This window comes from Centruroides vittatus, unplaced genomic scaffold (assembly GCF_030686945.1).
Source record: "Centruroides vittatus isolate TY-2023 unplaced genomic scaffold, ASM3068694v2 contig_378, whole genome shotgun sequence".
In the NCBI taxonomy this organism is placed as follows: Eukaryota; Metazoa; Arthropoda; class Arachnida; order Scorpiones; family Buthidae; genus Centruroides; species Centruroides vittatus.
Genome location: NW_027122199.1, coordinates 434,333 through 461,498, shown reverse-complemented (window position 1 = coordinate 461,498; position 27,166 = coordinate 434,333). Strand labels below are relative to the sequence as shown.

The 27,166-nt window shown below is 35.3% G+C and overlaps 1 protein-coding gene across 1 annotated transcript in view; it reads right to left on the bottom strand.

Annotated features, from left to right (window-relative positions):
• Positions 1-26,655, bottom strand: part of LOC136975716 (nose resistant to fluoxetine protein 6-like) — a 31,633-nt gene extending 4,978 nt beyond the window's left edge. Inside the window, exons 1-4 of the mRNA XM_067270815.1 lie at positions 26,352-26,655; positions 11,152-11,372; positions 8,157-8,265; positions 7,855-7,942 (exon numbers count right to left, since the gene is read on the bottom strand). Coding sequence (XP_067126916.1) covers positions 7,855-7,942; positions 8,157-8,265; positions 11,152-11,372; positions 26,352-26,655 — 722 coding nt within the window. The remainder of the gene's footprint in view (positions 1-7,854; positions 7,943-8,156; positions 8,266-11,151; positions 11,373-26,351) is intronic.
• Positions 26,656-27,166: the final 511 nt, after the last annotated feature.

Below are 27,166 nucleotides of genomic sequence, written 5' to 3'. Positions count from 1 at the left end.
TACTAGAAGAGAATGGCATCAAAAAGCCCATTGCGTATGCGAGTCACTTATTATGGAAACCCGAATTAAATTATAGTACGACCGAGAAAGAATGTCTGGCCACAGTCTGGGCCGTAAGGTATTTTAAACCATACCTATATGGACAAAAATTTGTGATAGTAACAGATCATTGACCCCTACGATAGTTGCTAGATTGCAAAGACTCCTCAACCAACTCCCGATTGTCACAGTGGATCATCTTCCTTCAGGAATTTGATTTCGAGGTCATTCACAAAGCAAGAAATTCCCATAGAAATGCGGATGCCCTCAGTTGCATACCCATCTGACAAATACAGGAAGTTGAACCTATCTTTGCAGTTACGCGAATAGCAGAGATGCAGCAGCGCGACGCTCGATGGTGCCCCGTTATAAAAACTTTAAAGAACAGAGTGGCCACAGGAAATTATGATACCCTAAACCTGGAAGAATTTTATCTCAATGAGGAGGATGCCCTATGTCATAAGGGAACAAATTCCCGACGAACGAATTGGTGGGAGCAGATTGTCGTTCCTTCGGCCCTGAAGGAATATATCCTGTATACGTACCATGATAACCATATCACTGGACATCTGGGCGAATGGAAGATGCAAGTAATAATATCTAAAGCCTTCTATTGGTAGGAAATTAAAAAAGAAATACGCAATTATTGCCAAAGTTGTCAGAGCTGCATTAAACATTGGCGACAGGGACGACAATCGCAAGCGAAATTACAACTATTTGCTCCTTTTTCTCACCTATTCGAGAGAACCGCCATGGATATTGTTGGATTCCTTCCCCTTACGGAAGATGGAAATAAATATATCTTAGTATTCATTGATCATTTCAGTAGATATGCTGAAGCTGTTCCTTTACTGGATGTCAACAGTAAAACGATAGCAAAGGCATTTGTGACAAACATTATATTGAGACACTCGACTCCCACACAACTTCTAACCGACAGAGCTCTGAACCTGATCTCCAAAATGTTTTCAGAAGTATGTAAAATCCTACAAATAAAAAGACTCCTCACTACCGCCTATCATCCTGCCAGTAATGGTGTCGTTGAGAGATTTAATAAGACTTTTATCGATATTCTATCGCATTATGTGGCTAAAGATCAACGGGACTGGGACGAATGGATCCCTTACGCTTTATTTGCATACAATACTTCAGTGCATGCATCAACCAACAAAAGCCCTTTCATCTTGCTGTACGGAAAAAACCCTACTTACCCGTTTGACCGACTTACTAGCCCAGCTACCATGTCGTACGATGTCGATTATAATTTTGTCACGGAATCAGAACAATGAATGAAGCATAGGCATTAAACCGCACAACAATACTCGGCCCAAGCAGCAGTGCTACGCCAAGAACAACATCGAAAGCAAAACAAGCCTCCTCATTATAGCATCAGCGACAGAGTATTACTAAAAGAAGTTACTACGCCCCAGGGGCTAAAGCAAAAATTAGCATTGCAATGGGACAGACCGTATCGGATTAATCGATGTCCTCGGCCTGGTCAACTTTAAAATCGAAAATATACGGACTAAACGAAAATTGCACGTACATGCGGACAGGATTAAACTAACCACAGCGAGACAAGAATTTCACCTCGAGGAAGCCCTAACAGACCAGCCCAACCGAGTAGTACAACCGGACGCAGTAACAGCAAAAGAACTACTGCCTTATCTTGACCCGTGGGATGCATTTATACTGACCTCCACCCCTTCTCCTCCGCTTGAGGAATCGCAGGAAGAGGAAGGCACAAGCGCCGATGAAGAAAGTGAGCACAAAGGTAGCATGTCTGAAGCCGAACCTTCAGAGATGCAAGACGCCACCCCTCCTTATGCCCTGCGGAGTCAAGGACTGGTCGCCGACTACCCATGGGTCATACTGCGACCCAGTCATAGCCGAAGTCGAATACCTCGACTTGTCTCCCCCGCTACCAGTCGGCCTACCTCACCCGAAACTAGCGATGCAAGCTAGAGAAATAGTAAGCTTGTAATAAAACGGCCTTCCGGCGGAAACAAAAACGATTACATTTGTCTCTTACCAATCTCTACACCTTTATAATTCCTTACCTCTTCCATTTTCTATATCTTTCATTCTTCTCGAACGCGTAACGTGTGGCTGCGAGTAAAACATACTGTATGAAAGAATAAAACCCAGCGAACAACGAACCCGAGAATACGCGATTAATCACGATCCCAAAGTTAGTTATTTTTTCTCTCACCTAAAGTTCTGTCTCACTTATGCAGCTAACCAAGATCATCATGATCTATCTACAAATCAGCATCCTTTACCTATGCTGCGCTACATTGGAAACAGCCGCAGAACCAATAACCTTTACGAAAGGAGTAGTTTTCATGCACCAAGAAAATTTCCTCATGACCTCCAGTCATTGGACTTTAGTTAATGATTTTACGTTTGAACATCTCAACAAATACAATTTGTCTCTGAATCACTCGACTATTTGGAAGCTTTAATCGAACGACAAAACCTTAATCTCTCCCAAGGCACAGCCTCCACTGAATGGAAACTCCCTACAAAGGGCTTTGAACTAATCAAAGCCTCTTTCAGTAATTATCAAAAGAACTATCGTGAACTCCTCTCACTCATCACTCTCAATACCACGAGAAATAAGAAACGAGGTTTAATCGACTTTGGAGGAAAAGCTCTTAAATTCCTCTTTGAAACTGCTACATCAGAGGAAGTGGAAGCTCTTAACACCGAGATTGGAACTCTTAACAACAAAATGAAGGCATAATACACCTTCTCCAATCACAAACTACCTTACTTAGTGACACGCTCAACATCAGTAAAAACAACCGACATCAGATCTATATCATATACAAGTGAATAGAAAACTTTGGGGAGCTAATAAATGTCTATCAGATTAACCTCGCGTATACGAAATTTTTTTACGAACCATTGATTCTTCTGTTCAAGAACTCCATTTCCAACTACTTGAGTTACACGAGGGGATTAACATATTAGAGAAAGGAAAAATAAACATTTATGTTATCCCTCGAGAAATTATGTACCGCACGCTCCGGGATATCCAAACCCAACTTCCAGAGGATTATGCGATGATCGAACCCATCCTTGAAGACACGTAGTTTAAATACTATCAGTGGATTACCACCATCACCGTGGCCTAACCGGGCAGACTGCTAGTTTTTGCCAAAATACCTTTGATTACGCCTAGTGGGTACTTTGACATGTATAAGATCGTCCAATTTCCCACCTATATACCTACAATAAAGACCTTTATACAGGTCCAAACTACCTATCCGGTTATCGCTTTATCGATGGACCGACAGGCCTACATGCTTCTACACTGTCACGACCTCATCACTAGTCAAACAGCTTGTTTCGCTACATGCTCCTTAGATGTACCTATAAAACGAGCCCCTCAACAAAGTTGCGAATATTCGCTATTTAGCGGAAACGAAGAACAGATTAAAGACCTTTGCACCCGACAGATCGTCGTTAAATACACGTCGATCTTTAAGAAAATAGATCGACAAGGCATATGGATCTATTCCACTTTGAAACCACTTATCCTTACGATCAAATGCCCAACACGATCTCAAAAGTAACCCTTTTTATCGACTATTCGAAAATTAAATGGTACTGGAGTAGTTAAACTCCCAAAGGCATGTACTGGCTATTTGCCTCATCTCATCCTCACACCACATTTCCAAAGACAATCTACAATACACCTAACCATGGAACAACAATTGATCGTTCCACCTATCGAGCAAATTATCAATCAAACGGAAATACAAGTACTACAAAAACATCTCGTACCCTCGCACGAGTCAGACCTACTAAAAATATCTGGAAATACAGACATCCAGCTAGCAGATCGCTCACTGAACTACATCCAGTACGATCTCGACCATTTGTTACAAATATCAACGAAACCTCCACCAACATCCAACTCGCCATTTATGACAATACTCCTTAGTTGTCTTGGTGCAACCACATTGTTAATTTGCATCCCTTTCATCTTTCGTTATTATCTACGATGACAAAGATCTAGGGCAACAAACCAACGGCCTGTTGCAGAAATGAAAGCGGAAACCACCCCCCTCGACAGGATAGAAGAACCCAAGCCACTTCCGCGAATGGCCGAACCAACTTCCAGCGAGGATACCAAGCCTCGGACCACCCAAGCTTCCATTGTTCAAACTTATTAATCACCATCTTTAACTATTTTCGGGAGTTAACTTTCACAACTTTTATACATTCATATACTCCTACGAGATCACAAATTTTATACCAACCCTTATTTTATTATTATATTATACGTTTTCAATTAGCGGGAAATAGGTTATTTCTTAATACTACTACTTTAATCCTTTTTATTTTTATTATTTTACTTAATTATCTTAATCATTAATAATAATCCCGAGAGAGAGTACTGGTAAATAACCTGTAAACCCATGCATACCTCCAACGTACCCGAGGGACAAAACTTTAATCTCTATACTCTAATTTAATATTACTTTTGTACCTATAAGAACAGGACAGGCCATGGCTGACCGAAGAAGCCTCACCTGACATCTACAAGCCTTTGGGTATGTTGACTCTTCACTCTCCAACTCTGAAATTTATTAATATACGTTAAAGAAACTGTTATTCGCTCACCTGAGGATAATCGCCTAGTAAGAAACAACCGCCTACATCCTTAATTCCGACATAACACCTTATCGACCCAGACAACACACACTCAAGAACAAAGAAGGGTTAACCTACAAACGCTCATGACTTACTTCGAACTTTTAACTGCACCCTCGACCTCACTCTTAACGGGGTCAGCCAATCAAGCACTTACTGACATCACCGGTCATCAACTTCCGAACGTCCGACTTCTGAACCCCGGAAATCTTATGTTAGCCTCGTGCTCCGAAAACTTGCCCTTTTAGGACAAGTACGATTTTGGAAAGCCTGCAGTGATATGAGAATCCGAATCTACCGGCAAAATATAAATTTAAATTAGTCTTTATTCCAACATCAATAACCAAATTCCAAACCAAAAGTCTTAGGGGAATGATTGTATTTCCCTTCTCCATGTAACTCGAAACTGAGTCAGAACTAAAGACAAATTTGCCAATTGGCAAGAAAATTAACGAGGAGACAAAATAAAAAGGAAGGGAGCGAGGAGAAGGGTCATTCATAGCTCCCACCTCTGTTTGGACTCGAAGCCTCTACGCCACCAATTGGATTCAAAATTGACTCTGTCCTCTAACGATTCTTGTGAAGGTATAATGACCACTTATTTGTAAACTCTCTCTCGGGTTTGTACTTTTCTAATTTAGTACGTAATATCTCTGTTGATGTCATCCTGTGTAACTGTTCTTTAGTGTCTCGTAATAAATTCTGTTTCTTATTTTAACGGGTGTCATTTATTTGAATCTCGCTTCTGTCTTATCAACGAGCTCACTCTCCTCCTCCACTCGACTTGACAAGCAATTAGTTCCAGACTGGACCACCATCCTTGACAGTGAGCAGGTTTTACTGACTTGTTAACCGAGAAAAAGAAGGTCTGACTCCGTCTGACCTCCCGGTGAACCCACAATAATATAATAATATATTAATATTATTAATATACATATACATATTAATAAAAATGCCTTAACATTTTATGTATTTTATGTATAAAGTAATAACTAATAAACAAAAAGAAAATATAGAATTGACATAACAATCACACCAGAATCCAATTTTGCATTTTCCCATGTCAGAGGCATTAAGGGGGATAGTATAGATTTCACCCTGTGGAATTTCGGGGGACTTTGAGGACTAATATTTGAACTGAGGGGACCGAGACGAGTTCAACGATACCTTACTTTTGGACAGGGGACAAAAATAAAAAAGTTATCATACTTTTTAATGCTTTCATGCGGACAGCACTGTAGTTGCTAGTGCTGCCATCTCACAATGAAGTCTGCAAACAAATTTAAAAAAAGAACTCTGAAAGGCAAGAAATTGGACGAACAGTCGAACGCCCCTTCCTTTTTTTTCTTTTTTTCAAGAACTACCGTGAATCAATAACTAGTGACATTAAACAATCGGCGGCCTGCCGGCGGCTCCCCTCCTGGGGGAGATCGTCAGGAGAACAAACAGTTAAATGCCAGTTCCTTTTTTTTTTTGTTCAAGCATCGCGACTCCTTGATCACAATAGCGTGGTCGGCTCGTAGTACTAGCAGACCGCGAGTGACAGCGAGGCTGAAGGGCCGTAGCCTCCGAAAACGAAAAGCGCGAGGGTGTGCGAAAAAAAATTTACTTGAACTGCAGACGATCTGTGTGCTCATGGATCAACATATGCCTCTGTTGAAGGTATATATGGCCGACTTGCCGAACTGCCTCTAAAACACGCGATAGGCTTAGAGGAGAGAGCAACACGACTCCTGATCATCGCGCAATCACCGAAAAAAGTATGATAACTTTCTTATTTTTCCTCTCCGTTCCAAAAGTAGAGTATCTTTGAACTCGTCTCGGGCCCCTAAGTTCAAATATATACTCAAAGTCACGAAACTCCGTAGGGTGCAATCTATACTACACCCGCATTAAGAATCCTTAGACATTACTTGACAACAATTGACAATGGTGAAGATGATGTTTTAATGGCGTTCATGATCGTTGAAAAAGACAGTCGAGCCAAATAAGTGCTCAAAACAAACAACACTAAACGAATTTTTCAGTTTTTTATCTACAGAGTAATTCTAAATGAAGGACACAATGTATTGTAAGCCTATACTAGTGTATAATGCACTACTGCATTTTATTAATTGTTGTTTTGTGGTTTTTTTCCAACTTCGCTTTAGTTGTCACATCGGATAATTCGACACATTTCAACTTCTCCTTGGGGTGTCGACTTATGCAGAGTCGACTGTATATATATGAAAAAGTTTCTTAAATGTAAAAGAAATTTTCACTTAAAACTATTAAAGTATATTAATCGTGTTTTGCCATTTGTTGTGTGCAATGTTTTGGAAAGTTTTGATCGTATTCTGTAAAATTAATTAAAAATTTAAATAACGTTTTCGGTATTTCTGTGAATTATTGAAAAATTTGTTTCTATAACTTTCTAAAATCGAACGCTATTCAGCGAGATACATTTCATTTAAACAATGGAACAGAAAAGAAGAAAGTCGAACCAGCCAATCTATATAATTAATAGTTCAAAAGTTCATCCATTGAATGTTAAGATTGTAAACCACGTCATGATCTATCACCATTATTTAAAATCATTTGCCATTTTTTTATTATGACACATCGAAGAAAAGTAATTGATAAATTGAATCATAGCTCAGTTATTAAAATTTTAAATTGGGAGTGTTTTAAAACCTAGTTAAATTATAATTTTCACAAACTTGAATTAATTAACATAAAACTCTCACTTATTTTTTCAGTTAACTAAAATAAAGGAACGTTTCAATATTTATTGTGACGTGGTCACAATGTTAGGCTGCAAGTTTTATGATATATTTAATTTGTTTAACTATATATGCTTTTCACGTCAAATTAGTGTCTTGATCCCGTGAATCATATTTTTTCTTTGACAGTAGAGTTGTGATCTAACTCTCTTCAAATGAACATGTTCGAATTGAAATAACATGACTTCCAATTTACATTAAATATTCTTGTATACTTAGTCGGGTTCTTCTTTCCTAAGATCCTCCCGCTGTTCATTTATCTGTCTTCGTTTTCGAGATTAAGGAAAGACAGACAAACAAACAGACAGATGACAGTAGATATTTATAGGTCTACAATTTTTCAAATTATAGCGTAATAATTAAAAATGCATAGAAAAAAGTAACTTACAAACAAATTAGTTGAGATATTGAATATTTTTTCTTTTCTTCTTTCGTTTTACAGAATTCTACTTCAATTTTTACGGAATTTCTTATTACTTAAAAAATAAGCATAAAGTTCAACTATTAAAAATAACTTATTTATTAAAATATATTAATTATCAGGTACTGTTTCATATTTTTATAATGTTATAATAAAGGAATATTTGAGTTATTAAAATTAAGGTAAGTTTACTTTACAAATATTTGTAAAATATATTTGTCTACAAACCATATTTAAATGTTTTTAATATTTCCATGCAATGAACTTACGCCAATTTCCAATATTTTCCAAGTCATTTTCAATGCAGGCATCTGGAATACAAACATCTAAACGCAGCTCATTTAACGTGCTTACCGCTTGAGATATAGAAAAGGGTTTCTGGAAATTACAAGAATTGCCATTAATCTTGGGTTTTAGAACAACATTATTGTAGTTTTATAAAAGACTGTATTTTTGCTATTTTTGCTTTCTGATATTTTTCGTAAACCTCTGTATACCAGAAGTAATGAGGTTTAAAGTTCGCTAGAAGGCACTACATACACGATTGATTAGAAAGCAGCGATGCCAAATTCGCTTGATTCATGCTTTTGTTAAATGATACTAATAATAAGCATTAAACGTGGCGTTGAAAATTCAAGGTAAAAAATCTTCGTTAGTAATAGTCGTTCTTGTACTGATAAAGGCTTTTAAAATCTTCTAGTATGTAAATTGTAAAAAACACTAGCTGCTAATCAGAATAATCAAATAATAAAGGATATGTATTGCAATAACGAAACGTATCACTGATGTATCTTAATGTTAAGAAATAATCGATGAAACTTATTTAACCGACGTTTTTAAAATATAGATCATTTTTTCTCAAAAACATCTGTACTTTAATTTTTAATTTACTTTCAACCACAAACATTCGAAGTTACTGTTGTAAGTGAACAAAATGATGCCATCTGGACTAAAAATCATTCGCGAAACACTACATACCGGTAGTCAATGATGCCAACTTAGTGATTTTCCTGTTACATTTAATGTAAAATCGGAATGATGAGAGAAATTTAATAAAGGATATAAGTTTGCGAGCTTTTTTGAAAGAAAACGGTAAGTATGCCCATATTGGATAGTGAGTTTAGTGACAAGTACTAGCTTTTAAAAGTTTCATATTTAATGACTATTCTCCCATCGAGATTCGAAGAAAATCGCTTCATTCCAAGACTGTTTTGCTTAATAGTGCCAAGAAGCCTGCACTATAAAGTGAATATTTGTGTTTCAAATTCTTAAAACTAACATTTTTTAGATTTATATCACACCTGGATTATAACTATTTAGGAAAGACTTGTTTCAGTTTTTAATACAACTTTGATAGTTTTATGAGGAATGTCATGTCTAATTATGGGTTTTCACAACATTTCCTTCAGAAAGCTTGTAGCAGTTTTCACTAATGTACTGGACTGGACATATAAGAAATAGTTTTTGCCTTTCTGTACTCGAAGAAATCTCCGAATTAGATTCTGTTTTTACTGTCTGAAGTAGATTTCGTCGTAAGTTAGCATATAAACGAGGATATTAACAATTTTATTGTACTGAAGCTGCTTAAAAACGGCTATAATAATGCAAGCCTATGTATGTGGTAATCAATCACTTTACGCGCATAGCATACACAGAGGCATTGACAAAATATAAACATGCTGTTACGTGAATTACATTTTACACTGATATTTAATATTCAAATTAACTAATTACAGCATTTTATTAGCTCAAATATTGGAGGAAATACAGAAGACAATCACGTCCATTCACACCAAAAATCTTAACAGAAAATCTTACAACCATTATGTAGAATTGGTTTCACTTTTATTGTAAATTATTATTTATTTAAGTTATTTTCAATATGCTATTATGTTATTATAAAACACGGCTTACACACACGTATCAGAGTAAGAGAAAAGTGGTTGTCTTGAGCATGACAGTGCAAACACAAATTGCGATTAAGGCGGGTAGGCAAAGTGTGAAGAAGGTTAATGAGTTTGTGTATCTTGAAACATTGTTTTAAAAAGGTAAATTACAGTATATTATATAACAGCATTTAAGTTAAACAGATTGTTTGGACTTGCAAATAATAGCTTTTAATTAGGTTACATTCAACGACCAAGTTACAAGAGCACTTCTTACAAAACTCAAAAGTTGTGAAAGATTAATTTATTATTGAAGTTAATAAAGATTAAAAATAGAAATTACAATTTGTTACGAAGTTTGCATTATTTCTTTACTACAATATTTTTCAACGTAACTGCTAATCGCATATTTTCTTTACTTTGTGTAAATTAAATAATTTAATTAATAAATAACAGTATTAAACGTTAGGGTAAAATACAACATTTGTGAAAGATTTTACTGTATTGTACTGAGTTATGTACCCGCCAACTGACTTGATTATTTTTATTGAATTTTTTAATGACAGCTGTATAATTTGATGAACTATTAAAAGTCTCTTTAATCCGAAAAAATCTATAAGGGTAGACTATCCCACAGAGTTTACAGGTTATGAACTCCTTTATTGTTTTTCTACAGATGCATTTCGGGCCAGTGTTTCCTTCCTGGTTTCTCTTCAGTGCCTAAGTTCTCCTTATATTTCTTCACACTTTTACGGTACTTTTGTGTTCCAATCATATTATTCTCCAAAAACCTGCCGTTGTTTTTTTTTGTGTTAGCGTATTACAATGATGAAGTTTCCTTTCTTTAAAAGAATGTAACTTTTAAAATGCACACCATTCTTCTAAAGGAACACCACAATGTATATTGTTCAAATTAAAACAATTTAACTGACAATACAATTATTTTCCCGGTATTTCATCATTAAATGAATTGTTAAATTGTTTTAATTGTGTACAATATACATTGTGGTGTTCCTTTTGAAGAATAATGTGTATTTTAAAAGTTACATTCTTTTAAAGAAAGGAAACTTAATCATTGTAATACGCTGACACGAAAAAAAAAACAACGGCAGGTTTTTGGAAAATAATATGATTGAAACACAAAAGTACAGTAAAAGTGTGAAGAAATATAAAAAGAACTTAGGCACTGAAGAGGAACTAGGAAAAAAACACTGGCCCGAAATGCATCTGTAGAAAAACAATAAAGGAGTTCATAACCTGTAAAAGCTGTGGGATAGTCTACCGTTAAAGATTTTTTCGGATTAAAGAGACTTTAAATAGTTCATTGATTATTTTTATCAATAAAAAATAACATATAAAATTATCATTATATACTCACAAGAAGATTTTTCAATAATTGAACGATTGTGATGTCGGACGAAGAAACCATCTGTATTGTATCCTGCCGTAACTTTGGCAATTTGATAACAACTGAACAAAATTTTCCTCTGATGATTTTATTGTCTATGGTTTCGATGTCAAGACATTGATCGTAGTCACCTTGCATCCACAATGTTGCTCGTAAAAATCCCGAGGGAAGTTTACCGATAGAATCCAATACTGAAACAACAAACACAACTTTAATTATAAAATACTAAATTCAATAATAAAACAATAGAATCGGTATACTTATGAAATGCTAAAAATAGAAGAATTATCTTTAGTTTTAAAACAAGTAAAAACTACTTATTTTTACTTGTTTTAAACTTGTTACTCATTGTTCCACTGAAGAGGCTCAACTGTCGAGCGAAATGCATTTGGACTTTATAAATTGTAAAAAGGATAAAATAAAACTGGTAATAATAAAATACTGAGGTCATTTTTCATTATTGATTCGTCCATTTAAACTTGTATCGTTTTCTCGAAGTTGAAATAAGAAAGTAGTTTTTACTTGTTTTAAAACTAAAGATAATTCTTTTACTTTTAGCATTTCACAACTTTAATTATTGAAAATAACCTGCAACGAGTTTTTTAACTTTCCGGCAATATTTAATACTAAAAACATCTGTTATAAAATTTTATATACATACATACAAGAAAGACACATAGTATTTAGCTGGCAAGAAAGAATGGCAAGGGAAAGGAGAGGGGAAGAAAAAGGGTAAGTGATAGACAGTAGAGAAAGGTATTATCCCTCTGAATGGCGTAAATAAGGCTACAGTACGTTTGAGGTTAGCGTGCAGTTTTCAGGCTGCTACGCCGAGGTCCCCAAAGAATCTAAAAAACCTGAGTGTAGTGAACACCCATAATTAAGTGCCGCCACGAATAATGTAGAAGTTAGTGCAAAGTGACAGTTAGTAGGAAGACTTATATCTACTTAATATTATAATAAATAAACCACTGAGTGAACCACTGAGTGAACCAGTGAGGAGGCTATTTGTAGCATAATGCATATGGTGATAATTGTTTAATAAAAGGTATTGTTGTTTTTGAATATTTCCACTTGTCTTGTGTCAACTACTTCGAAGTCGGAAAAATTGAGTATTTTAACTCACTGTGTTTAAGAAGTTTAAACATTTTAATTTTTATTACTACTTAATATTAATAAAACTAAATGCGATCGAGCATCTTAATGCTACTTAACAGCTAGACAAACACCGCGAAAAGCCAACGAACACAATGACAAACTAGACAAGACAAACGGACCAACAAGAGACTCCAAAAATGTTTATTTTTATTTTTGTTTTTTTTTTTTTTAAACGTTAACTTACTCACTAACTAAACTAACCTACCATAACCGAAGACAAACCTAACCAGATGACTAAAGCTAACAAATCCAAATGTAATTCAACCTAACCTATCAAAACAACCGAAAACAAAGCTAAGAGTCCCTCACTTTAACAACTAGGACTAATCGAATTTAGAGTGAAAAAAAAGACAGAAAATAAGAAGTAAAATACAAAGTTAAAAGGCAGCTATATACTGACTGTTGAAACAATGCAAGGGAACAAAAATTGTGTCATTTATCGTAGTTATCCTTTTATTCCTGTCCAGGAACCAGAAAGTTTCTGCTTCCTAGACAGTCGCCGGCTGTTTCTGGCAGAAACAGCCGGTGACTTTAAGTAAAACTTCTAAAAATAACAGACGAATACAATAAAAAAACTTACACACAATTAAAAATGATCTCGACGTCGACGCTTTTTTCCAGGCTACAACGTCTACAAACACTAAATATCGTTAGAATTCTTTACGATAACATCCATGTTATATAATCGCATTTGAGCTGAGAGTTGTAGTTTGTATTGTTTAAGTTTTGAAAATAGTTATATAATCCTGGGCTAATATGTAAAAAAGCAAAGGAAAGCTAATTGCCATCTGTACCTCTGGAGTGAGTGCTCTCAAGAGTCCCACAAAGGGACATGAATGCGAGTAGATGATAGAACATTGTACATTGTAAGAGTGTGAATGAGTTGATGCGGGATGAAAGGCCAGTTGTACCCTTCAAGAATAGCAGCTCTCATTACACTATTCCTAATGTGATTATACTTATTGCGGCAAAAAACTAAGTAAAGTTGTGTGGTGTTTTTTTGGTCCTCCTGAATTCCACAATCGCATTGTGAATTGTCCCCAAAGTTAAATATATTCAAATATTGCTTAAAGTTGCTGTGTCCTGTAAGTAGCTGAGTCACGGTGTAACTAGGGTAAAAGTGGCAAAGAATCGCAGTAGTGTCAACCTTGGGGATGAAAGTGTAAGTGAGCCTACCAGTCTTGCCAGAGAAAGATTTGCTTCTTGATATCATTGTAGATGTATGAAGTAGGAATGTAAATGAAACTACAAGTGACTGAAGACAATGCAGCTTGTTTGGCAAAAGGTCAGCGGTCTCGTTGTCAAGAATCCCCTCATGACCCGGGACCCATTGGGAATCTATTCTAATATTGTTGTCTAAGTGTCTGAGGATGTTTTGTATAAGATTGACGAGTTTTAAGCGGCTATCAAACTTTGCAATCCTGTGTAAAGCTACCTACTGTCAGAATAAATGCGATAGTGTAAATAGTATATTTTGTTCTTCCTACGCCTAATGTGAATTAAGCTCATATAAATAGCTAAAGTTTCTGCCTGTGCTATTGAGCAGTGTGTACCTAGACCGAAGAGTTCTCAATCTCACGGCCTATGTCAAAGTAAACTACAAAAGCGGCACCCACATTGTCACTGATATTAAAATCGTCGGTGTAAAACCTAAACATGGGATGATCACCTGGGAGGGATGATATTCGTAAGTCTGGAAAATATTTTTGTTCATGTTGAATTTGTTTATATCATCGGTCAAGGTCAAACTGGAGTAATCTTACATACTGTAATCATTTTGCTGACATTCAAGTCGCTATAATCTTGCCAGGATATGGCGACGAGATTTTTCTCTCAAATAAAGCGTTTAATTTCTAAGTTGATAGGGGTCAATCCTGACATTACCAAGTGGATGCGGTCCTATAAGCCTTACAAATGTGGAGAGCTGCAATCCTTTGAACAGATAACAATTTTTTATGGTTATGGACTTTGGCAACCAAGTGGCCCCAGACCTATATGGCATAGAGGAGTGCTGGCTGAATTTTACCCAGCACTCCTTGAGCCAAGTCCACAAGTGTTCCTAGCAATAATAAGAGCGTTGGCAGTTTTTTTACCTTTGTACAGTGATGTATTTAATGTGGGGTGTGAAGTTAAGTCTCTTGTCAAGAATAATACCTAATTATTTAATTTCTGTTGTTCGCTTTATTCTGTGATCACCTATTCGAAGGGTAAGCTTCCTGAAGAGTGGCACGTTCCTGCTGACTATTATGCTTTTGCATTTGTCTGTGTCAATAGGTTGCCTATGCTTAATACTCTACCGGTGAATGTCATTGCATATGTCCTGTAAGCATTCACTGTGCGAAGCTATGATAATTGTGTTATCTGCATAGCTCTGTATACGGCATCGAGAAGGCAGGGTGTCGTTTAAGTGCAGGATAGAGTTATAGGCTACGTTCCAGAAACCAGGACCAGACCTGGATCCCTGAGGACAGCCTAGAGCAGTGGTCCCCAACACTATGTCCGCAGACACCATGGCGCCCGCCAATCGTTTTACGTGTGCCCGCCACTGTGCGACCACGATAAAAATAAAAATATTTCGGTTTTCGATAAAATGCTATGAAAAAGTTTTTTCACTTTGAATGATTAACCATTCAAAAGTAGAAATGGCGTCCAACACAGATGAAAGCACAAAGCGAAATGCGACCGATCTCTTTTTCACTTCCGCCAAATCTGCACCAATTCAATTTCCCATATCTGAAGTGAAGTAAATCGGTCCGTTCTGAATACCATAAAATCAAAGTAGGGAAACGTGTAGGGCCCGTAACTTGGAGTAACCTAGAAATTTCAGCAGTCGTTAACTAAAAAAAAAAGAAAAAAAAAGGTCAACAGCCATCCGTGTGTCAGAAGTAATCTCCGCCACGATATCTCTCGCACCATCTGGAAATATTCCTGGGTGACACCACGATATCCGCACCGGGTGTCACCCATGCTAATGTCACATTATATAAGATTTGTTTAGAAGCAACTTATTTAAATGGGGCCCCAATTAAAATATTGTGTAGGGCCCGCTAGAGGCTTAATCCGGCGCTGTTAACTATGTCCAAATATAAATTCACCTTGAAAAAATAAATTGTGCCTGTCGTCCAGCCGGTATTCTAGAATGTGCTCTTATGTACAAAAAGGTTGGGAACCCCTGGCCTAGAGTGATGAGTATGACTATGTTATTTTGTATTGAATATACACCTGCACTCCTGTTGCTAAGATAGGATTGAAGAAGTTTGTAAAGATTTTGAGTGCAGTGATGAGCATGTAATGTGTGCAGGATAAAAGGCCGCTAGGCGTGATAGAAGGCGCCTCTAAAGTCAAAAGTGATAATTGCAGTGTGCTGATTGCTTTGTTTAACCTAGTGGATGTAGTTAACAACCAGTGGATCACATATCTATTGTACCTTTCTTTTTAGAGAAGCGAACTGATTCTGATGCAGGGCTCTATGATAGTATAGATGCAATATGATCGTATTAATCATTAGGCCGTCTAACACTTTTTCCAGATTTGCCTGTATTTTTTGTAAGTGTTAGAGCTGGTGGGTTTGGGAATCAATTTGACACTAGCCTTTTTCCGCTAAGTAGGAAAAAGTCCTGTGTTCAAGCAGATATTGAAGAGAATTACAAACGCTGTAGGATTAGCCTCAAACACATTGTTTTCATCTTAGGGGTTATGCTGTCAAGACCTGGGGATTTGTTATCAGAGAGCGAACAGATGGCATTCGAAACCTCGATGTATATGAAGTTGTGATTATTGTCTGTATTATGAGTGAAAGAGTGTAGAACTCCAGATGAACCTTGTGTATTGTCATCCTGCTGTGGGTCATCTGAAGGGTAAAGGCTGGTGAGGATGAGCATGATACTTTTTTTGTGTTGTTGATGTAGTAGCAACCATTGGGGAGCTGGATTTGGAGTTGGCGTTTTTCTTTACAAGCTAAGTAGTATGGTTCAGACAAGGGGTTGAGATCTGGTGTTGGTACAGAAATTTTTCCAAATGTTAGTCCTTGTTTTATTTGTAAGGGTTTTGTAAGCGTTGTGTTTGTCGCTGTACTGATCTCTAAGATTGACTTTAACCCTTTCCATGCAAGCGATCTACAGCAAATAATTGAGTGGAATTCGTCATGCAGCGCATTTTTTGCAGTTTTTGGATGATTTTAAATCGCGATATTTCGCTTTAAAATCGCGTTATGTTTAATCTGTTTTTTGCGTTTGATTAAGAACATATTACAGTTTACGATTGTATAATTTTTAGTTTTATACATATTTAAAATAATATGAAGTTTACGAACAAATTTGAAGGTTACGAACAAAAAAAAAATTAATTTACAGAGAATCGCTGAACTTTGTACATCTGTTAGATAGAAACATCTGTCCTCTATTAAACAAAACAAACCGCAGCTTTCTACCTAGAGCGGGGGAGAAGTTATTGCATTATTCACACTATGTCTCTAATTACTTAGCTGGGAGAGTAGTCGATTGTTATCGTGAAGATAGTTTTAAAAACATATTTACTCGCCTAAATATTGTCGAATTAGCTAATTTAATGTCTAAGTGCATTAAATTAGTTAAGTAGAATTAAAAATCGATTTAAAAAGCGAATTTACAGTGATTGTTTACATTTTACGTCAAAGGTTGGAGGCAAGGCTTTTTGCGGCAATTTTTTCATTTCATAAGTCTGTGATTAGTTAAAGTAACGTCAACAAAGACAGAAGAGACTCAATAAAACTGTAGAAGGCGTTTCCCTTTGATTGTTTTCAGCCAACTGTGTAGTTAACTGCGAAGACTTACTGTAGAATAGTAGAGGATGTATTTACCTAAATATTTATGGCTTAGGGGTGGTAACAAAACGTTTATTGGCTTAAACAAAGTCAATCGACCTACAAAATAGCGAATCAAAGCTAAGATAGCTGGAAAATCGAATATAACGCAAAATAATCGAATTTTTTGATTAATTACGCCAAAAGGCGTATGCCGCATCACGAATTAACAGCAAGTCACGTGACATACGCTTAAAGGCGTATAACCGCATGGTTAATGTCCGGGCTGTTTATTCCTTAATTGCTTCCATATTTTTCTAACAACTTTTTTCTTATAAGATTCAACTTTTTAAATTTATATTTTTAATTGGATAATTTTTTTGTGTTTTTAAGGAATGGTTTAACTGTACGGCCGAGTAGCCTATAAAAAAAGGTCAGGTCGTCTAAAGTTTTATTCTAAAACACATAATAAATGGTGGTTTCCAAAAGAATCTTTGGATCGACTGTCTTTTTATTTTACAAAAAAAACTTTTTTCTTGTTTTCTAGCATATTGGTCTACCAAGGAACCTTTTTGTGTTTACAATGTTTGACCTCGGAGGCAATATTGTAAGAGTTAGTGATTGTATTTGTAAGCTTGGTGACAAGATGGTCTAAGGTGTTCCGAAAACATTGACTGTGGTGAGGATTACCAGCCCAAATATTATTGAAGGTGTTGCAGAATAATTGCCAGTTAGTACAAGTATATTGAAAACTATGATTATTAGTATTACACACTTGCTGTCCGGACCCGAGATATCTCGGGCTAATTTAAATAATCGTACGTAAGAATGCATTGCTCGAAATAATTAAAACAAAACTTATTTACATTCTATTGGATGTTGTTTATGACCTCAGCAAATTTGTAATTTTACACCCAATAAAAGTTTATGTTTTAGACCATTTTTTGGTCCTATCCATATAGATAGCATATCGGATGGAAAAAATCGTGACGTATTTGATAATCTGTGGCAACTGATGCAGATCTGCTTAGAAACCTGTCGTAGAGTTTTATGAAAATTATCCGCAAACATTGAAAAACAGCTGTTCTCAAGGACATTTAGCTTTATACACCGAAATGCGGCTTGTGTCACGTGATCCATTGCGATTTTTTGTCAAAATAAAGATTTGTTATTTGTGAATAATACTTAATAAAGAAAATAGACTGCAACTTGAACACAAACTATATGGTGTATTTTCTCGGACACATGGCAAATTTCATCACTAAGTTTTCTTCAGTTGACTAAGTTTTCTTCAACTGAAGAAAACTTAGTGATGAAATTTGCCATGTGTCCGAGAAAATACACCATATAGTTTGTGTTCAAGTTGCAGAATAAGCACCGGCACGGTTTCATAAACACTACAAAAAGAAAATAGAGTTTTATGCTAAAATGTTTTAAAAATGTAATTTATGGATTGGTGTATTAAAAATTTTTTAAATTCTTTGTGGAAGTTTTTCCTGTAAAGCACAAAAAACAATGGAAAATTAATCTTAGCATATAATATAAACAATAAGATGAAACTAATATAAAAATTATTAGAAAATAACGAAATACATTCGAGTATCTACAGTAACTAGTTCAAACATGTGTATAAAGAACTTACTCGTCCTCAAGCATTGTTTAGAATGACTCACGAATGTCCAGAAGCAGCTGCTCTCTAGGTCAAGTAACTATTTATAGTGTACTGCAGTGTATGGTATCTGGTTGCAAGTTTGTGTTATATGAATAATAAAATTTATCTAAACAATACATAATACAATACAGTTTTATATTAACATTTTTAAAAATGTATTTTATTATTGTTTTCTATATTCAAAACATAAAAAAATCAAACATGAATGTATTGTGTATAACATTGTATTTTATAATTATTTTTTACACTTCTTATTACTTGTAATCATTTAACATATTAACATATGTCTTTATGTCCATAAATTTATTTTCATTTTATGTTTTGTCATGTTTTCATTTTAAAATTTTTTTAAAGCTAACTTACGAATGGCAGCTTTTTAGCACAATAGAACCCTTATGCAGAGAAGCCACCCGTTGCCCCTGTAGGCTCCTGTAAAGTTGGCTATCCAAAAGAAAGGGTACCATTTAGGAATCAATTTTTCCAAATTGAAAAAAATTCAGATGACATTTTTTTCAAATAAAATAGATGTTTAATTTTAAATAAAAATAAAAGACTTTTTCATCTGAAGTCATTTTTTAAAATAATTATGACTTAGAGAGGTTACCAGTAGCATTCAGTTGGATGATGATATACCTATGGTCACTGGCAGAATCTATGTTCGTATTGTAACAGTGGTTGATCCTAGTAGTAATGTGACTGTTTCCTAATGTTAGGTTGATTCAACTTTCCCCTATGGTACAGGAGTAGGTCAGAAGGGTGCTGTTTTGTTAACTACGTTACCACGAGGTCATCTTTTAGACCAGGGATGGGCAACCTGCGGCCCCCGGGCCGCATGCGGCCCGCATTCATATATTTTGCAGCCCGCGACGCATAAAATGTGAATAAATATATCAATTTCCCAGCTTAAGGAAGTATGTAGCAAAAATTCAAACGTTATTTTTACAACTTATGTATGTGAATACTTTTTCCCGCAATGAATTTAGTAAAAATTAAAACAAGAAACCGGCTAACAGACATATGGAAACTAATTTAAAACTAGCAGTGACGAATATTTAACCAAATATTTCCAATATATTACGTTTACATCAGTTCCAGAAGCTAAATTAGGTATACCTAATCTAATTTATAATTATATATGAATAAATAATTCTGATTTACCAACATTTTTTTTCCTCTTTCTCTTGTATGCGGCCCGCATCAGTTCAAAAGTCTTAAAATGCGGCCCTTACATAGAAAAAGGTTGCCCATCCCTGTTTTAGACTATGCCAGGTTGCAGACTTTGCATTGAAATCTCCTCTTATTAGGATAGATTATTTTTTAATCTTTTTCCATAATCAATATTACAAATAAATGAAAATTTTTAAATATAATGTGAAAGGAAGTGTTGTCATCAAAAATAAACCAAAAAAAAAGGAAAAATTTTTCCTGGGTAACGTTTAGCAAATATGAGACGATCGAGAAAGCGGTTTATATAAAGGTTACAACAAATGTGACCGAGGTTGTACGGCAAATTTCGAAGTATAACTCACGGTAAAACGCTCTTACGCATGTGTAAAAAGGAGAAACCGATCTAATCTCAATGAAACGGTCACTTTCAAATAAATGGGAGTTCAAACTGAAAGCTCTGGGAGCTGTCAGCTAAAATGTTGCTATGTTGCTAACCCGAGCAACATTTTCAAAGGCGGAGAGCACTGTGAGTTTCAAGACAAGGTTCCAAATCGAGTAAATCACGAAATTCTTGCGCTAAAAATTATAGCAATAAATTTTATCAAGAGTGTAAAAATCTATTTGATCTAAACACCGCGACACAAAAATGTAAACAACGAGACTCGGGACTGCTCGGATACGTGTTAAACGATCTGTCAATGTTAAACTGGAATGTGAACTCTCTGCTCATAAACAGGTAGATCTTTGACTCGAGTATATATAAAATTTTGACTGGGATAAACTTCCAAAAAGGGAAATTATTGATAGATAAAAACAATCGTTAAAATTTCTGGACGCCAAAAAAATTACAAACAATGGCTTGAGTTATGGGTGCAGATGTTATTGCTTTATAAACAATCCCCGAGCAGGATCGAATCGGATTTTTCCGAGATCCGAGATGGTCTCGTTTTACACCTGGAGTCAGGGGAGAGACCAATCGCAGAAAGAGAAAGAGGACAAGAAACCAGGGTTGCATAGTCGAGTCAAAGTCGTGAAGTCGGAGTCGCAGTCAGGAGGAATTTCTGGCCAGAGGAGTCGGAGTCGGAAATGTGTGTTGACTCCCACATTTTAAATTTACTTTAGTTTTTTTTTACTTAAATGTAAAAAAAATTTATTATATATTTATTAATTTTTAAAAATCTCTTTATATTTTGTTATAATTCATTTATTTTAAATACAAAATGCATCAATTTAATTTATTAAATATGTAGTGTTCTTTGTAGTGTTTGTGTTTAGTAGTTAAATTATTTTGACCCGATTGAATTTAAATATTTTTGAATCATTTCTTTATTATCCCTGCTCTAAATAAGTACTCTATTTTTCTGAATGAGGCAGAGTAATTGATCAAAGTTCATATTTTTTTTCTGAACAAGGGGCTGAAGTAGCTAGATCACACACGTTTTAGTTGGACTAACTTTTCTGGACGAGTAAAATTGAAGTGCAGATGCTGTCGAATATATGTAGATGTAAAATTTTATCGCACCCTTACTCCTCTTATTAAATATTTGTTAAAAGTTAATGTTTTATACAAATAAATATTAATGTAAGTTAAATATTAAAAATACTAACTACAAGGATGTTTTTTTTCAAGCTCTGATAGCCCACAAAACAAAGACAAGTGTAAATAACAAAATGAATTTATTCTCAAAAGTTAGGTACAAACATGGTTACTTTTCGACATAATCACTGTGAGGATTGAGGCATTTGTCATATCTGTGGAGAAGCTTTTCCATCCTTTTGTCATAGAATGTTGCCACCAGTGAATTGAGATGTCCTTAATTAACAACGTTGTTTTGAAGATCGTCATTAATTAATTCAGCTAGCAAGGCAGTCTCAAACGTCTGCCTTGCTAGCTGTTTTCATTTCAGAAAAAGAGATGGAAATCTCCACACATTAAAAAATTTTAAACTGAGTGGAAGTCTGAAAAGTAGAAGTTGTCACTACTTTTAAACACCCAGCGTATAGCGCTGATTTAGCGCCGAGCGACTTCCACCTCTTTCCTGAGCAGGAAAAGTGGCTAGGAGGACAAAGGTTTGAGACTAATCACGATCTTCAAAAAAACGCTAGGGTCTATCTCGAGTCATTGGCGGCAACATTCTATCACTAAGATGGAAAAACTCGTGCACAGATATAAATTTCTCAATCTCCAAGGTGATTATGTCGAAAAGTAACCATGTCTGTACCTAACTTTTGGTAATAAATTCATTTTGTAATTTCTACTTGTCTTTTTTTATGGAACATCGGAGCTTGGAAAAAACAGCCTACGTACAAAAGTATTTGGATAAATTTTTTGGGCTTTTTTTTAGAGTTTATAGGAGGGTACCCCTCTATGAGCGCCTCTGCCCCCCATAAAATGACTTTATATTTAATTTTGCCAGAGTCAGCAGTCAGAGTCAGAGTCAGAGTCGGCCTACTAAAATTATCAGGAGTTGGTGTCAGAGTCAGAGTCGAGTGTTTTTTTACCGACTCCACAACCCTGCGAGAAACCAATCAAAAGTACGGAGGAAGAGAGAAAAACGTATAAAAATTTAAACTTCAAGGTCAAAGAGCTTCTCTCTGACAGTCTCCTCTGACAATTCTGTGGAGATAGCTCGTTGTGTGCTAGTGTGAAAATTTGTGTCACTTAGAATGCCACAGTGATTCTCATCCTGCTGACAATGCTCAAAAACTTGAACTCGTTCTCCCCGAGGCCACAACAGACGAAAGAGCAAGGAAGTAGAACTATAAACCTGATGTAAGCTATGGACATTCCTAAATAAACGGTTTTAATTGTAAAACACTTGTTTTTCATTTGCCTCCTTTGCCACAGCCCACATATGAGATTCCCTTTGAACTTCTCCTGACGCAAGATGGATTGTACCCGCTCGTTAGTTGGTAAATCTTACAAAGTAAAATAGATAAAACAGTGGACAGACACGACTACCACTGGTTCGATGGTAACGACTATTCTAAAATAAAAAATATGTACTATATACACTGCTGGCCATTAACATTGCAACACCAAGAAGGAAAACAAATAAAAAAAAATTATTTATTGTACATAAACAGTATGGCGTTAAGACAAAATGATTAAATTTCCAAGCAGTTTAGGGGTTTACAGGGGTGCAAAATTAGTAGAAACGGTTGCTACCTCTGGCAGCTAAAACGGCCCTTATCTGGTTAGGCATGGAGTCAAATTGGGCTTGGATGATAGAAACAGGCAACTCAAAAATGTTGATTCTTAATGTTCCCATTCCCATGTTGCTTCAAGTCTATGCCACACTTCATCAACCGTATTAGCTGAAGAGGGGTGGTGGGCCAGTCTCTCAGCAACCCATGACCAGATGTTTTCAATTGGTGAGAGATCTGGAGACCATTCAGGCCAGGGCAACAATCGAATACCTTCTGTATCGAGGAAAGTCAGAACATGACATGCAACATGAGGTCTTGCATTATCTTGTTGCAAGATGGCGTTTCGCAGGCCTTAAACATAGGGCACAACCACTGGACATAAGATGTCAGAAATGTACCGATCTTTGTTCAAATTACCGTTGATCCAAACTAGAGATGTGCGTGTCATGTACCCAATGGCTGCCCATACCATCACACCAGGTGCAGAGCCCCTATGCTGATATCGAATGCAAGCAAGCGACGAGTGGTCTCCTAGGAGCCTTCAGACACGTATGCGGCCATCAGAATGCTGCATGCAGAACCGGGACTCGTCTGAAAAGACATTGCGCCACTCCTGAATCCCGCTTTGTCGTTGGGCGCACCAGAGTCGCTATCTCACTCTATGCTGCATTGTCAAGGGAAGCCGAAGTAATGGTCACCGTGCTGACAGTCCATGCTGCTGCAAACGTCATTGTACCGTACGAGTGGATACTGAACGTGCTGCAAACAAGCCCATTTCCAGACTAATGGTTCGTGATGTGGTTGTACGGTTTTGCACAGCTGACTTCAGAATATGTCTGTCCTCTCGGGCGTTATTCATGGGAGGGTGTTGAGATCCTGCATGCCGTTCAGTAAGACCCTCAGCAATCCATCGATTCCATATTCGTATGACAGTGGTTGGATTTTGACCAGTGCGAGTGGCAATATCACGGAACGATAATCCACACTCTCAATAGGCAACGATCCTGCCTCTATCGAATTCCGATACTTGCTTGTAAGCATTTCTTCTTCTTATTCGACGCATAACACAATATTCTGATGAAACCCCAACCTTACAAAGCGATTTCCGTATGAGAAATCCACTGCACAACTTTTCTTTCATGTAGTGCTTCAGATGTCGATGGTTCCTCCTGCATCGTATAAATGCGCTGAAATACTAATCATTTGCATATCTCAACCTCTTCTTCCTTTCGTATGATTTTGGCGTTCGTATTCCTTCCTGGTGTTGCAATTTTAATGGCCAGCAGTGTAGTTAGATGAGACGTGTGTGAATGAGTAGCACATTGTATCAAAATGCTGTCAAAGGTGCAACTAACATGAAAGTCCGATTGCAAAAGGCAGACGATTAATAATTCTTTGTAGTGGAAATACAAATAGTTTTATTCCAAATAATTAGCTTTTTTCGTTTCCTAAGGCAATGATTAACCAAATTACTACAAAGAAATAGCTCTGAAACTATTTAAGAATCAACTTATTCGAAACATTCCACAAAAAAACCACTTTTTTATGGACCATTCTTTGAAAATGGTCATCAACCAGAAAAACTTCCTTCCAGTAATAATCAAAAACATTGAATAATTGACTTGCTACCTAAACATAATTGAGCATTGTAAAATAATTAACATGCATAAGACTTCCATGGTACACCATGACATTGATGAAGAGGTTGCATCCAGAGGTAATTTGTTGCCTCTCAATCATCGAAAATTTAACTATTGAATTAATATGGGTTGAGATAACAGCATACGTCACTCGAAATTACAGCGCGTTCAAATTGGCCAATGTATAACGGTAGTAGAGAAAGTTTCATATTAAGTAATAAAGAAAATTGGATAAGATCGATTTGTCACATGAAAATTATAGAAAAATACAGAAATTTCACTAACCGAATGAAAACGTTGTAGAATATCTTGTGATTAATATATCACCTAGCGGCTATTCTGAAAGCAAAAATGAAGTTCTCATTTCACTGTCAGATTGATATCATAAAAGTAAATGTGAGAAACTTTACAGGACCACAATGTACTGGTAAAGAGCAGCTAATTCAAACTTAAATCTAAACTTATAACACAACAATTATTGTTCAATACATTTGAAAAAATATAAAAAATAGAAAATATCACAATAGTTGTTAAATGTATGATTCTTTACACTTAATGCATGCCATAAAAAATCTAGAAACTGGTTGATTTACTTACATGGAAACAGTATTTAAAACTGCTTGTAGAGCCATCTGTTATGTTTTTTATTATTAAAAACTTTTTATATTTTTAGTTTTATAGAATGAAAAAGCTTAATTTTGAGAATAAGAATAAGTTTAATTTAAAAAAGTAAAAACTTATAAAAAATAAAAACTTCATTAATTAAGACCGATTTCACCCGAGATATCACGCGCATCACTTTGATTTTCAATTACCAAAATTTAATAACCTGGATTTCCCTACACACAAACTTGCAAAATTTCACAAATTCGAATAAAGACAAAAGTTATTAATTAATTAAGCTTCAAAATTAAACTACAAAATCGTGCACACACATAGAAAAAAAAACTCAACTTATTTGCATTTTTCTGCGTTTCAAAGACAGAGTGAGAAATATAAAAAACTGGGAAACTACTTTTTGATCTATCGCTGTAGTTTTTCTCCGTTATATATAATAATCGGAAAGGTAATTAATACAGTTAATGGGAAAGTCGTACTTTAAAAAAAGTAAAATTCACAGATTATCTGATATATTAATTAGGCAAAAAGTGCCGACATTATTAGTGAAAGAGCTGATTGCTATAACTCGAGCAATATTAGGCGTAACGTTGTTCTCCAGTCTATTCATTCCATAGACAAATTACTGAGAATACGTGGAAATCTTTACTGTTAATACTATGCATTTTAAAAGAAAATATAATAATAAAATGGTTTAGTTCAAAAATCACGTTTAAGATCAGTTTAACGTAGCTCATGGACATCATGAAGCTAAGCTTTAGATATAATTTTACAGAAATATTATTAATATACTAGCAAAATTAAATAGATAAAGAAAGAAATTCATAAATATAATTAAAAAGTAGATTTGTTTTAGACCAAGTTTTATTCTATCTTAAAGAGCATCATTTACTTTCTGTAATATGTATCATAAGCAAAGAGTAATATTAAGCAAAAAAAAAAATTAAATGTGAGTTGAAATTAATAATTTATATAATATACTTACAGCTGAAGGTCCAATCTTTCATTTTCATGAAATCTTTCACGAATCGCATTAAACTACTCATACACGAAGAAGATAACGTCACCTCTTCGGACATCTTCAACATATAAGGTAAATTTGACTTCACTACAGAACTTATTAATGTTTTCATGTTTCTATCCATATCTTTAATAAAATGTAAAACCCGTTCACTTTCGTCTCGTGGTTGAGTTTCGTTGTTAAGTGATTCATTTATGGATAACGATTGTCCTGGAACCACTAACGAAAACAGTAAGACGAAAAGTGAAGAAAGTATGCTCGTCCTCATCTTGTGACTGTGCAAAATCGATTGAGTATTGTGCACCTAAACGTATTTATTGTCATAAAACACACGGAAACTTACAGGAAAAATATTAATGACATCGAGGGTTCATATGGAAAACAATAAATCAATAAATCACATTCAGAATTTTAAAGAATAGAATATTTAGATAAATTTTTTGAAATAAAAACTAATATTATATGTAAGTAAAAGTGCATAAATTGATGATAGATTAAGATATGTTAATAATAATTATTTCATGTGTTATTACGTTATAAATAATAAATAATAAAGTAGTGAATTGCTGTTATAGTTTTTAATTGATCATTTAATTTTATTTATATTTAAAAATTTTAGTGAATTTAAGTGACAATTAAATTTTTCAACATTACAATTAAATTCAACTACGAAAACTCATGTACAGCTGACTTTTCAGTCAGCTGTACGTGACTTTTCAGTCTATTATTTTCATTTTTTATATAAAATTATTAAAAGAGCTAGAAAAGACAATGGATTT